At 46.0% G+C, this 13,490-nt stretch overlaps 1 protein-coding gene across 5 annotated transcripts in view; it reads left to right on the top strand.

The window, feature by feature from the left end:
- SLC7A7 (solute carrier family 7 member 7) overlaps nucleotides 1–13,325 on the top strand; it is a 74,824-nt gene extending 61,499 nt beyond the window's left edge. For all 5 annotated transcript variants that reach the window (XM_072761197.1, XM_072761198.1, XM_072761196.1 and 2 more), the window contains 8 exons: nucleotides 6,876–7,001; nucleotides 8,121–8,265; nucleotides 10,025–10,148; nucleotides 10,512–10,615; nucleotides 10,894–10,990; nucleotides 12,048–12,197; nucleotides 12,428–12,611; nucleotides 12,818–13,325. In XM_072761197.1, coding sequence (XP_072617298.1) covers nucleotides 6,876–7,001; nucleotides 8,121–8,265; nucleotides 10,025–10,148; nucleotides 10,512–10,615; nucleotides 10,894–10,990; nucleotides 12,048–12,197; nucleotides 12,428–12,611; nucleotides 12,818–12,924 — 1,037 coding nt within the window. In that variant the 3' untranslated portion in view covers nucleotides 12,925–13,325. The remainder of the gene's footprint in view (nucleotides 1–6,875; nucleotides 7,002–8,120; nucleotides 8,266–10,024; nucleotides 10,149–10,511; nucleotides 10,616–10,893; nucleotides 10,991–12,047; nucleotides 12,198–12,427; nucleotides 12,612–12,817) is intronic.
- The last annotated feature ends 165 nt before the right edge of the window (nucleotides 13,326–13,490 follow it).

The following is a 13,490-nucleotide window of genomic DNA, read 5'->3' as shown; positions in this document are numbered from 1 at the left end:
ATTTTGGCAAAGACATTACAGAAAAGTTCAGGGAAAAGAATTCATAATCTTGTAAGTAGGGATTAAAAAAAAAAAGACCAGAAGCTTCTCTAAAATGAAATTTTCATCTATTTTTTCAGAATTATCTTATTTAGGATGAGAAGGAGAATTAGGTGAATAAACCAATGTGATTGAACACATTACTTTTTGATAAGCTTAGATTTTTAGAAACAAGACACACAAGAAATGATGATGTTACAGGATTTCCTTCTCCTTCAGTGCCCGCAGTTCATGGTTATAAGGCCTGGGAATGAAGAGGTAGACCAGACGAAGAGTGGTGGGCAACAAAGCAAAGTTTATTGAGTGATAGCAAAGTGATAGTACAAAGCTCCTGAAGAGGGAGAGGACCTGAATGGGTCGCCATTGGAGTTTCCAAGCCTAGGGGGTTTTATAGGCTTGCTGGCAGGCTGTTTTAACCTAGTTAACCCTCTGTACACCTGTCATCCAATTAGACTTTTGTCATCGACTCATCACGTAGGAAAGGGTGGAGAGCTCCTTCCAGGGTGGGGTAAAATCCTTTTCAGTGTGGTTTCCTCTCAGGGCCTTTGTCCCTGCCTGCATTTCTCTCCTGACTATCCTTCATCAGTGAGAAGTAGTATAATGAAGACCAAATTCAGGAGTGGCCCAGAACTGCAGGAAGAATGTCCAAAGGCTGGTACTCAGCATCAACTAAGATCTGGGGAAGAGACTGTGGAGGATAAAAAGCTCTAAAGGCAACATACAGAGTGAGAACAGCGAGAGGGCAGTTAGTTCTGTAATAACCGATGGTGGAGAGAAAGAAGGCCACAGTCCATTTTCCTTTTAACTTTATGTAGCAGAAGGATTGCTAACCTAGAAAAGGTTCAGTAAAAAACAGATCGAGGTCAACAAAAAACCAAGACGAGAATTGAGAAAGTAGAAATAAAGCATGCCATTGCTTTAAGTGTTTCCAACTAGCCACTTGTAGGCAAATGGAAAGAATTTAAAATTAGCCCAAAAGACAGAATTACTACCAGGCATCTCCCAGATCTAGGAGAACAGGAGGGTTGTGAAAAGGAAGCTGTTGAGTGATGTATTAGTTTTCTACTGCTGCTGTAACAAATCACGACCAACTGGGTAGCTTAAAACAACACAGTTTTGGGGTGCCTGGGTTAAGCATCTAACTCCTGGTTTTGGCTCCGGTCAGGATTTCATGGGTCTTGAGAGCAAGCCCTGCATCAGGCCCCATGCTCAGTAGGGAGTTTGCTTGAAGATTCTCTCCTTCTGCCCCTCCCCCTACTCCCATGCATGCATGAGCATTCTCTTTCTTTTTTTTTTTTTTTTTTAATTTTTATTTATTTATGATAGTCACACACAGAGAGAGAGAGGCAGAGACACAAGCAGAGGGAGAAGCAGGCTCCATGCACCGGGAGCCCGACGTGGGATTCGATCTGGGGTCTCCAGGATCGCGCCCTGGGCCAAAGGCAGGCGCTAAACCGCTGCGCCACCCAGGGATCCCGAGCATTCTCTTTCTAAAATAAATCTTAAAACACATAGGGACACCTGGGTGGCTCAGTGGTTGAGCATCTGCCTTCAGCTCAGGGTGTGATCCTGGAATCTCAGGATCAAGTCCCACATCGGGCTCCCTGCATGGCGTCTGCTTCTCCCTCTGCCTGTGTCTCTCCCTCTCTCTGTGTGTCTCTCATGAATAAATAAAATCTTAAAAAAAAAAAAGATTTTATTTATTCATCTGAGAGGGAGAGTGAGCATGAGCAGGGGGAGGGGCAGAGGGGCTGAGCAGGGAGCTGGACATGGAGCTTGATCCCGGGATCATGACCTGAGCCCAAGGCAGATGCTTAACTGACTAAGCCACCCAGGCGCCCCTTATCTAGTCAACATTTTTATCATTGACTTCAGGGAAAACCCAGAAGGTATGCTAATCAAATTTGCAGATTTCACAAAATTGAAGGCATTTCAAGTATCTGATAAAATTAAGGGGGAAATCCCATTTCTAGTAGATGAAAACAATGTCTAAAAATTTACAGAGGTAAGTTGCTAGGAATAAACGTTAATGTCTCATATTTAGGATTTAAACAAAATTCACTTTTATAGGCCTCAAAAGGGGGATAGAGAAAAGCTCATCAGCTTGAGGTTGAACTGTAGTTGACAATGAATTCAAACTGAGACCCCATAGTCTGTGAAAATGTCTGGAATGTTCTGAGTGGGTCTCATGTTTAAGGAACATCCTGACGAAGTGAAGTAAATGCAGAGGGGAGAACCATGGTGGTGAAAGGCCTGGAAGCCACATTTGTCACACAGGAGGCTGAAGAAAGAAACTGGGTTTTTAGCCTGAAAGGGGAAAGCCTCAAGCAAGACAGGATGTTAATCTTTAATGATAAGAAGGGCCAATATGTGGATGCAGGTTTAGCCGGATTCTGTGTAGTTCCAGAGGAGAGGTCTAGGACTACTGGGTAGAAGTTGTGAAGCATCAGTTTTTGGCCTTATGGAAGGAAGAGCTATCGATCTCTTAAAAAATGGAACGAGTTGTCTCATAAATAAAGTACTGAGGTTTTATAGTCCTTGGGAATTTGAAACAGAAAATAGACTGAAGAGTGGCCTAAGTTTTATGTGTTACATTCTATGTATTTAAAACTAACAGGGACCCCTGGGTGGCTCAGTGGTTGAGCGCCTGTCTTCGGTCCAGGGCGTGATCCAGGGGTCCTGGGATCGAGTCCTGCATCAGGCTCCCTGCAGGGAGCCTGCTTCTCCCTCTGCCTGTGTTTCTGCCTCTCTCTGTCTCTCATGAATAAATAAATAAAATATTTAAAAAACTAAAAACTAACAATGCTGGGGGAAAAGAACAAAAAACAAAACCAATAACAGTGCTGGGAGAATGGTGCGTCTAATGTTCTTCAGGGACTGTTTAGTGTGGGCATCTCAACCAAATCTGGGCATCTGATCCTGAGTGGGCCAGCAAGCTTTGTTCTGTTCTGGATCAACATATGTGGGTGCTTTCCTGGCTTTTAGTTCTGCAACTGATGCTGGGCCTTAGTGCTAGAACTAGCCGCCTGCTCCAGGAGAGCCCATGTAGGTTAGGTTTGATGACCATGCAGGAACATCTTTTTCTCTCTTTAGTTTTTTAAGATTTTATTTACTTGAGGGCAGCCCTGGTGGCGCAGCGGTTTAGCGCCGCCTGCAGCCCAGGGCGTGATCCTGGAGACTTGGGATCGAGTCCCACGTCGGGCTCTCTGCATGGAGCCTGCTTCTCCCTCTGCCTGTGTCTCTGCCTCTCTCTCTAGCTGTGTCCCTATGAATAAATAAATACAATCTTAAAAAAACAAAAAAAGATTTTATTTACTTGAGAGGGAGAGAGAGAGAAAAGAGAGCGCATGAATGGCGGGGAGGGGCAGAGGGAGAGGAGAAGCAGGCTTTCTACTGAGCAGGGAGCCCGAAACACCTGGTCCCAGGTCCCCGGGATCATGATCTGAGCTGAAGGCAGACGGCCAACCGACTGAGCCACCTGGGTGCCCCTCAGGAGCATCTCTTTAGATGATCATAGAAGTGGTTTCTTCAAAGCTTCTTCCTCCAAAGCAGGAATGGAACTGTACCCGAGGCAAGGGTCCAAGGCCATGTTCTTGTGGACTTGGCCCAGTATTGGGTGGAGGTAGAATTACAGCCAGAGGTAGGAGGGTGTAGGACATTTCTGTCCTTGAGGTTGACTCACTATGGCCTCCATGTTACCCTAGCCCTGTGGTTTCCTCCTTTCCCTGCCCCTGAAGCAGGAGGTTGGGCTCTGCTTCAAGAACAGTGCACTAGGCCAGGCTCTGGGGTCTCCGGTCAGCTGTATCCGCTGGGTTGAGGACAAAGAGCCCAGTCAGCAGGGCTGCCTGCCATGCCCGTTTCCTGCTTCTGTGGCCAAGAGGCCCTGAAGGAAGCTGGGCTCTGGGGAAGGTGAGGGCCAGCTCTCTTTAGGCAGTGCCTCTGCTCCTGGTTTCTTTCCACAGGATTCCCTTCTTCCTTCAAACTGAGTCCCTGTGCTTAATACAGAGAGTAGATCAGGGCGAGATGGTGGGTCAGTGGCTGAGAGATAAGGCTCAGGTGTGGGGGAGGGAGAAGAACTGGGGTAAAAGGAGGGATACGTGCGGATGGATGTGGAATTCAAGTAGAGAAGCAGTAGGGATAAAATGCTTACCATCCATGTATTTTCATTTCAGAATTCGTTGTAGTAAAGGATGAGTAGTTGCCTTTTCGCTGCCCACGTGCCCAGACAAAGCCAAGAACAGATCCTTGTGGCACAAGGGCTGCAGATGGACTCGGACCCAGAACTAGTTCTCTTTGGTGTTGTGGTTCTCTTGAGGGCTAACCAGTACTCCCAAGGAGGTGATCCCATTCATTTGTGAATAGGGCAGCATCAGTTGTCCCTGCTGTCTCTTTTCATTTCCTTTCATTTTGTTAAGTAAGCTCTACACCCCGGTGTGGGCCTTGAACTCATGAGCCCGAGATCAAGAGTGACATGGTCTACTGACTGAGCCAGCCAGGTGGCCTCCCCCCATTTTTTGGTCTCTGGTGTTTTCTTTTCTTTTCTTTTTTCTTTTTTTTTTTTTTTTAAGATTTTATTTGAGAGAGAGAGTATGATCAGGAGGAGGGAGAGGGAGAAGCTGACTTCCTGATGAGCAGGAAGCCTGATGTGGGGCTCGATCTCAGGACCCTGGAATCATGACCCAAGCCAAAGGCAGATACTTAACCGACTGAGCCACCCAGACTCTCTATCCTTGGTGTTTCTACTCAGAAACCTGGCTTGGATCCTATTTGTAAGGGCAGCAGAGCCCGAGGGTAAGGCATACAGGTTACAGGATGGAGAGAAGGGGCATGAGGGCTATTAAATGGCTGGAAACCGAAGTCCAGTGGGGAGTAAAGGCTGAGTGGTTGAGGAGGATCAACAGATCTGAAAGATTTGTGGCGGGTGACATACAGATCACTTTGTGGGGTGCTTGTGGAGACTGTGTGCTTGTATCTTTAATTATTAACTTAGTACTGAGGAATTATGGGTCTATTTTTTGCCCAGCCCGATGATAAGGTTTGGTTGTTTATTGTCTTGTTTATTAGGCAGAAAGACAAGTGATTGTATAGGACAAGAATGCCATTTCTAGAGAAGAGCAGAAAGGAACTTGGGCAGCGAGTAGAATAGGAGGGGTATAAAGGAGGGAGAGCGAGCGACAGAAGAGGAGCTAGCTGTTGTTCGAGTTGGTCTTTCCTGCATCTCAGGATAAAGATGCTTCTGGGCCAGTGTGTGGTGAGGCCAGGACACAAGAAAATAGGAGGATTAGGGCCAGTGAGTGACATGCCACTGCCAGAACTGAGGCAGGGAGTGCCACTTCCTCTGTTGGTGGCATGAAGCAGGCAAGCCCAGTGCCAGACCTTCTCCACTGGGAAGGCAGGCTGATTCTGACCTTGCCCTTGGAGCTCTTGAAAGGATTAAGCCCTCCTCCTGGTGCTCTATTTGTTGAGCTGGGAAGGCAGGAGCAGTGAGGTGATTGACTGCCACTTCGTGTAGCTGCCTGCCTGCTTCAGATGCTGGTGGGCCATTGAGGAACATTTAGCTGGGGTTCAGAATCAAATTATATATATATATATATATATATATATATATATATATATATATATATACACACACACATATACATATATATAATATATTTGTATTTATATATATTTATATATATTTAAAGATTTTATTTATTTTTGAGAGAGAGAGCGCGCAGAGGGGTGGGGGGGGAGGGGGGAGAAACAGGCTCCCCACTGAGCAGGAAGTCTCAACCTGGGGCTCCATCCCAGGACCCTGAGGTCATGACCTGAGCCGAAGGCAGACACTAACTGATGGAGCCATTCAGGTGCCCCAGAATCCTTTCTTTTCACTTTCTCCCCTGCCACATCCTGAGGCTATTGGTCAACCTCAGCATGTGTGGGTTTCCCTTCTTGAATTTCTTCTTCTGAAGTAGTACAATGGGACTTTTTTGGGGATAACGGATTTCTCCAAGATCCTGACAAAACCTATGGACTTTTTTCTTAGAAAAATGCATATACTTTAGACATTTGTAAATAACCACTTACAAGGGATTTCAGGCTTTGTGGAAGCCCTGGGTTAAGAACCCTGGCTCTCAGGGTGATCCATGAACTTTTCCAAAGCTTATCTAGGTAAAGGGATTGCCTCCACTCTAGAGTAGGACTGAAGGAATGTTTGTGGCTCATTCTTTTGCATTGTCTAGTCTGGAAAAATGCTGTCCCCACTCTATAGAAGCCTTGGCTCCAAGAATCTTTCCAAGTACAAAAACAAGCAGCTGAGCTGGCAGGCAGTAGCAGGAAGTCTGGCCCCCATTCCAATCCTTGGCCACATGTCCCGACCTGCTGGCCCAGGCATTGGATAAGCCACAACAGGATTTGTCAAGGTTAACAATACTACAGAGTGCTGGGTCCTGGAGTCCACATCAAGAGGTAAAGGGGTGCAAAGCTGGGAGAGAAGGTGACTTTTCAGAGCCAACCAGAACACATCACTAATCCTTTATAGCTACCAGTTGCCACCCGCCGTGGTGAGTGCTTTTGTATGTAAGCAAATCCAGTTACTTGGTTTTTTTCTTCCGGGTAAATGCTACAGGGTGTGTATGTGTAGTGCTGCCTACACAGATGCTCAGCGGGTGCCTTTGAATGCTAATGGTGAGGACTTACTGGGCAGAGGTTTCAAATACAAAGCAGGTCAAAGCCCAAACACATCTGTCTTTGGCCAAAGGCTGTGTTTCTCTGACTGTTACTGAAAATAATGCTTGGGAGTCTAAGGCTCTCTGGGTGGTAGGGTCAGTCACCAATCAGGGTTATTTTTCCAGGTCTCTTAACCTTCATTAACTGTGCCTATGTCAAGTGGGGAACGAGGGTACAAGATGTCTCCACCTATGCTAAAGTGTTGGCGCTCATCGCTGTCATCATCGCAGGCATCATTAGACTTGGCCAAGGTAAGATGGAATAGCAATGAACTCTTGTGCATTTTCTTGAGCCACATTTCTTTTTTTTTTTTTTAATTTTTATTTATTTATGATAGAGAGAGAGAGAGAGAGAGAGAGAGGAAGAAGCAGGCTCCATGCACCAGGAACCCGACGTGGGATTCGATCACGGGTCTCCAGGATCGCGCCCTGGGCCAAAGGCAGGCGCCAAACCGCTGCGCCACCCAGGGATCCCTTGAGCCACATTTCTTAAATGCCCTTTGTGCATTCTCATTTGCTAAGTGCCGTTATTTCCATTTTATAGAGGAAACTGAGGCTGCAGAATAAAGTATCTTGCCCTAGCTAGTACGTTAATGGGGATTTGTACTCAGACTGACCTCAAAGCCTGTCTTCTCTGCTCAGAGACACTGTTCTCGGAGGAGGGTGACTTGGCAAAAGGGCTGACAGTTGTCATATCCTGGGAGCCGGCTTAGGCAGACTGTCAAGCCCAATGCGGTGGCTGATTGTTCTGCCCTTGGAAGTTATCCTGCCCTTGTATCTATTCCTCTCCAGGTCTCAGGTAGGAACACCTACCCACTACTCCATTGCCCTGGGCATAGGGAGACCTACCCTTCCCCCATCCTGTACCAGCTCTTTGTGGTGTTGGAAAGGGGGTAGGAATTGGGCAGCTTACAGGGCAGGATAGAACATCACTTTTTTTTTTTGTTAAGATTATTTATTTATTCATAGAGACACACAGAGAGAGGCAGAGACACAGGCAGAGGGAGAAGCAGGCTCCATGCAGAGAGCCTGATGTGGGACTCGATCCAGGGTCTCCAGGATCACACCCTGGGCTGCAGGCGGCGCCAAACTGCTGCACTTAGAACATCACTTCTGTCCCGGAGTGGTTTCTTACCCCAGAAAGCCACCATGGTCCTTCCTGTCAAGATCCCCATGCTGCTCTCTGCATTGCAGCCATCACTATAGTGGTCATTTTCCCTTTCCTTGTTCTTTCACCAGTGTCCTTGCTGCCAAAGGTGTTCTAAGCCACTCACTTGCTGTTACTGTCATGTTCCACTCCTGTTCTGGATCACTTTGAAGCTGGGGGGTAGGCTGTTAATCCTTCTGCCTTTTCCCTGTTCTGGATTCTAGGAGCGTCAAATCACTTTGAGAATTCTTTTGAGGGTTCGTCATTTGCAATGGGTGACATTGCCCTGGCATTGTACTCCGCTCTGTTCTCCTACTCCGGCTGGGATACCCTCAACTATGTCACTGAAGAGATCAAGAATCCTGAGAGGTAGGTATCTCACCATCTATTTTCCATGGCAATAAGGATAGCTATCATTTACTGAGATAGCACACCGCAACCTCTGAGACAGATTTTATCAGCTCCACTTGAATAGATGGGAGGCCTAAAGCCCAGAGAAGTAACTTGTCCATGAGAATAGCAGGCCTTTTCACATCTGGCTGTTCATGCCTGCATTAAAAAAAATTTTTTTTAAAAGATTTTAAAAATTTATCCACTAGAGACACAGACAGAAAGAGGCAGAGACACAGGCAGAGGGAGAAGCAGGCTCCTCACAGGAAGCCTGATGCAGGACTCATCCTCAGACCGGAATCATGCCCTGAGCCCAAGGCAGACCTCAACCACTGAGCCACCCACATGCCCCTCATACCTGTATTAATTACAGCAGATTGTATCATGTGTTCACATGTGCTGTCTCACGGGTTTTCCTTGATGTTCACCCACCCTATTCCCACATAGGTAACTTTAGGTCACAGATGCCCCCAAACTTCCCTGTTTTTATTTTGAGCCCTTCCTGGTGTCTCCAGTTTGTACTGACATAGTGGTATTGTGCCAGCATTTAACAGCATTACTTCAACCTTGTTACTCTAAATTATTCTGTAGTCCTGCAGAGTGACAAGAGCACTGGACAGAGAGTCAAAGGGCCTGCAGCCTGTCTTTCTTTCTTTTCTTTCTTCTTTTTTTTTTTTTTTTTTAAAAATATTTTATTTACTCAGAGACACACACGCACACGGAGACACAGACGCACAGGCAGAGGGAGAAGCAGGCTCCATACAGGGAGCCTGACATGGGACTCAATTCTGGGTCTCCAGTATCAGGCCTTGGGCTGAAGGTGGCACTAAACCGTCAAGCCACTGGGGCTGCCCCATGGAGCCTGTCTTTCTACTGATTTGAGTCCCCAGCCAACTCTGCCTGCTTCCTTATCTGTAAATTGAGGGGGTTGAATTATATGATCTCCAGAGCCCTTCCTGGCTCTAAAATTCAATGTTTCTTGGAACTAAGATTACCAGAGAGTGGAGTTTCTGTAAATTTTTAAGTCAAAATATAAACTCCTCTTGGCACACATCCAGTGTTGCAGTCCTAGGAGTGGGACGGAGGCCTGGGTGGTGCTTCCACCTACTGGACAGAAGCTAAATAACTGGAGTGTGCCCTCCCCCCCCCCCCCCAGGATGTTTATGAAGGTCATAGCTTTATTGGTCTAGGGGACCTTGTCTTCATGTCTTCTTCTTGGCCATTGGTTAGGATGGCACCCAAGGTTCTCACATTGAGTAAGGGGGTAGAATAAACAGTTCCCAGATTGCTTATTTAGGTACACACATTGTTCTTGTCAATGAGGGCCTTATTCTCTGGATTTCACAATTTGCCTAATTTTCTCTTGTATTTCTCAACCTTAAGACAAATTTCCCAGTGCTATTGAGAGAAGGAATCCTATTGGATGTAAAACAACAACAACAAAACATTAAAAAGTACCCCCTTCCCCCTCCCAGTTTCCTGTGCTTTATGTGGGGACATAGTTCTTCACTAATCCTTTTTCTGCTTTTTGGTTAGCCTTTTCTCTAAATGTGATATTCCTTTCCCTTGATGCTCTTTCTGAACTCAAGAACGAAGTCACTATTGTACACAGTTTCAAAGGCAAAAAGCACTGGTGAAATGCACAGGAGGCCCCATCCCTGGATTGCTGGCAGAGTCTAAGTATCAAAGATGGGGATGTGACAGAGACTAATGTATGCATTATTCTATTTGGCTGTAGGAATCTGCCCCTCTCCATTGGCATTTCCATGCCCATTGTCACCATCATCTACATCTTGACCAATGTGGCCTATTACACCGTGCTAGACATGAGGGACATCCTGGCCAGTGATGCTGTTGCTGTGGTAAAGGATTTTCACTAGCAAAAGGCTGAGGGTGTGTTTGTGGGCTTCTTGGAATACTGCAGCTCCTGCAAGTCTTGGAAAGGGGATAGTCCTTATAAGGGGTATGCTTAGGGGCACCTAGCTGTCTTAGTTGGTCAAGTGTGTGATTCCTAATCTTGGGTTTATGAGTTTGAGCCCCGTTTGGTGTAGAGATTACTTAAAAAATATATATATTTATATATGCTTTGGATACTGGGCTTACAAGTTTGCCATCCCAGCTGTGGAAGAAGGGTTGGTTAGAGTAGGGGCCATTGGGGACATGCTTGCCCATGCCTTTCATCCTTTTTCGGTCCTGTTAATGACTTTTCTGTTCCTCTCCCTTAGACTTTTGCAGACCAGATTTTCGGAATTTTCAACTGGACAATTCCACTGGCAGTTGCATTATCCTGCTTTGGTGGCCTCAATGCCTCCATTGTGGCTGCTTCTAGGTATGAGTGGTGTCTTTTATGGGTGGAGTATTGTAAAGAGCTATGGCAGGGAAGGGTAGGACCCAGAGTTTAGTCACCATACTCCCCAGACTATATTAACCCCTTTGTTCGTTTCCATCAGCAGCTTTCAGTTCTCACTAATCTCAAAATTGGACTCCATTCCATATTATTCAAACTCTTTTGAAGGAGGGGAGGACAACAGGGCTATGAGGCATGTGAACCAGTCATACCCAGTCTCCCACATTTTTCTCAAGCCTCTCTCATCTTACGCAAAATAGGCTTTTCTTCGTGGGCTCAAGAGAAGGCCATCTCCCTGATGCCATCTGCATGATTCATGTTGAGCGGTTCACACCAGTACCTGCTCTGCTCTTCAATGTAAGTGACCTCAAGGATAAAAAGCCAGACTGTGGGAGAAATGTGGACAGTAGTAGTGGGGGTGCCTGGTTAAGCATCCGACTTGATTTTGGGTCAGGTCATGGTCTCAAGGTCAGGAGATCGAGCCCCAGGCTTAGCGTGGAGTCTGCCTTGGGCTCTCTCTCCCTCTGCCCCTCCTCTCTCAAATAAATAAATCTTAAAAAAAAAAAAAAAAAAAAAAAAGACAAAAAGGTAGAAGAAACTGTTCTAGCTTCCCAAAAGCTCTAAAGAATAATATGATAGAAAAACTATCTTCTCTAAAAAATGGTAACCCCCTCTCACCTAGGATAAAGCATAAAGTACACTGAATATATTGTAATGAAATGACTGCCATGATAGTAAATGATGTATAAGGGAAGAACTGATCTTCCATAGGAGTAGAAGGTAAAGGAGGAAAGATTTCTTAGACAAAGTGCATTTTTTTTTGTTTCTAAAAAAGATTTGAGAGGGCAGGGATAGGAGGACAGTCTTTAAAGCAGGCTCTACGGAGTGTGGAGCAGGACATGGGAGCTTGAACTCATGACCCATGAGATCACAACCTGAGCTGAAATCAAGAGTCAGATACTTGACTGAGCCACCCAGGCACCTCTAGACAAAGTACATTTGAAGTGGATTTTTAAGGTTAGGTCGCAAAAAGTGGAGATGGGCTTTAGGTTAAGAGAAACAGTATGCAGAGAGGGGAGTGGGGCACCCTGGCTGGGTCACTCAGTGGAGCATGCCAGTTCTTGATCTTGGGGTCATGAGTTTGAGCCCTATGTCTGGTGTAGAGATTACTTAAAACACCCCAAAATGTATCAAAGTCCTGGGGTAAAGCAGTGTGGAGTTGGGTAGTAGGAGATAAAAGCTGGAAATGTAGGTTGGAGCAACTATGGAGGCTCTTCAGGGGGCTGAAGCTTGTGGGAACAGAAGAGGACAGATGTGAGGAGATGCTGAAGACTTGAGAAGGGGTTGGATCTGTGGGAGATCAAGGGGAGGGAAGTGTGCCTTCAAGGAGCTGACCTGGGCTTGTGTCTGCAAGGGTATCATGGCACTGATCTACCTGTGTGTGGAGGACATCTTCCAGCTCATTAACTACTACAGCTTCAGCTACTGGTTCTTTGTGGGGCTCTCTATTGTGGGTCAGCTTTATCTACGCTGGAAGGAGCCTAATCGGCCTCGTCCCCTCAAGGTAATCAACCTCCATCCTATCTTCGCTCCAAGGGATTTTTACAAGGCCTTGTAAAAATCAAACCTTTGCCTGGAACTCAGTGGTCATAACATGTTGAGATGGGGGGGGGGGGGGGGGGGGGGAATGGGGGATGGAAAGGCTCAGTGCTCCAATTTTCACAGGGGAAACTGTTGCTATAGCTGCCAATCATGAGCGGTCTGACCTCCAATTGTTTCCTCTGTACCCTCCAGCTCAGCCTTTTCTTCCCCATGGTCTTCTGCCTCTGCACCATCTTCCTGGTGGCTGTGCCACTTTACAGTGATACCATCAACTCCCTCATCGGCATTGGCATTGCCCTTTCAGGCTTGCCCTTTTACTTCCTCATCATCAGGGTGCCAGAACACAAACGACCTCATTGGCTCCGAAAGATTGTGGGTAAGCCTTTGGATCTTTAAGATGATTAGCTATTGTACCTCCCTCCCCCATTTAGACTCTCCAAGTCGGTTTTGCCCTAATCCCTTACTAGGAATTGTTAACTCTAAGGCTTAACAGAATGGTTCCTTTGGCCAGCCTCATTCAGTGCCATTTGAATTGAGCTCAGTTGACCTGTTCTCAGTTCTGACTCACATTTCTCTTTGTAGCATCCACTACATGGTACCTCCAGGTCCTATGTATGTCAGTTGCTGCAGAGATGGATTTGGAAGATGGAGGAGAGATGCCCAAGCAACAAGATCCCAAGTCTAACTAAATACCATCTAGAATAATTTCTGAGATGTAGAAAGAAGGGAGCTTTCTGGCTGGAGCCAAGGAACATGAAAAGGAAAGTATACTTCTTCTTTGAAGCTGCTCAGACCAGGTTTCTGGACAGGTGCCTTCAATTTTTGAACTTGCTTTTTGAGATGGAAAAGTAATTTATTTGTTTTGCTACACATTGCTTTATTGTCTCTTTGTAAAAAAATCTGGAGCATGTCAGGTGTGGGCTTGGTTGTACTAGTAGCACATTCCCATGTGTTAAGATGTTCACTTACCTCTGGGTGTGCCTACCCACTCCTTTTCCTCTAAAAGGGCCAATAATGCTCTGAACCTCCTGTCTCCTTTAGAGAGACATGAAATTGTCACAGGTGCTAGATAAAAGGGTTATGTTCTAAACTTTGAGTGGCTTCATTTTAGACAGGTCTCTGGGACAGTTCTCATTAGGCTACGAAGAACACCAAAAACAGAGTATTTTCTTTCCTTTCAAGTCAGCTGCCAGTGCCTGATGCAACCAGTCACTATACAAGAAAACACACCCAAGCTGCTCTAGCAAAATGTTGT

Source organism: Vulpes vulpes, chromosome 6 (genome assembly GCF_048418805.1).
Source record: "Vulpes vulpes isolate BD-2025 chromosome 6, VulVul3, whole genome shotgun sequence".
Taxonomy (NCBI): Eukaryota; Metazoa; Chordata; class Mammalia; order Carnivora; family Canidae; genus Vulpes; species Vulpes vulpes.
The sequence above is the reverse complement of the archived record's forward strand: the minus strand, read 5'-3'. Positions and strand labels throughout refer to the sequence as shown.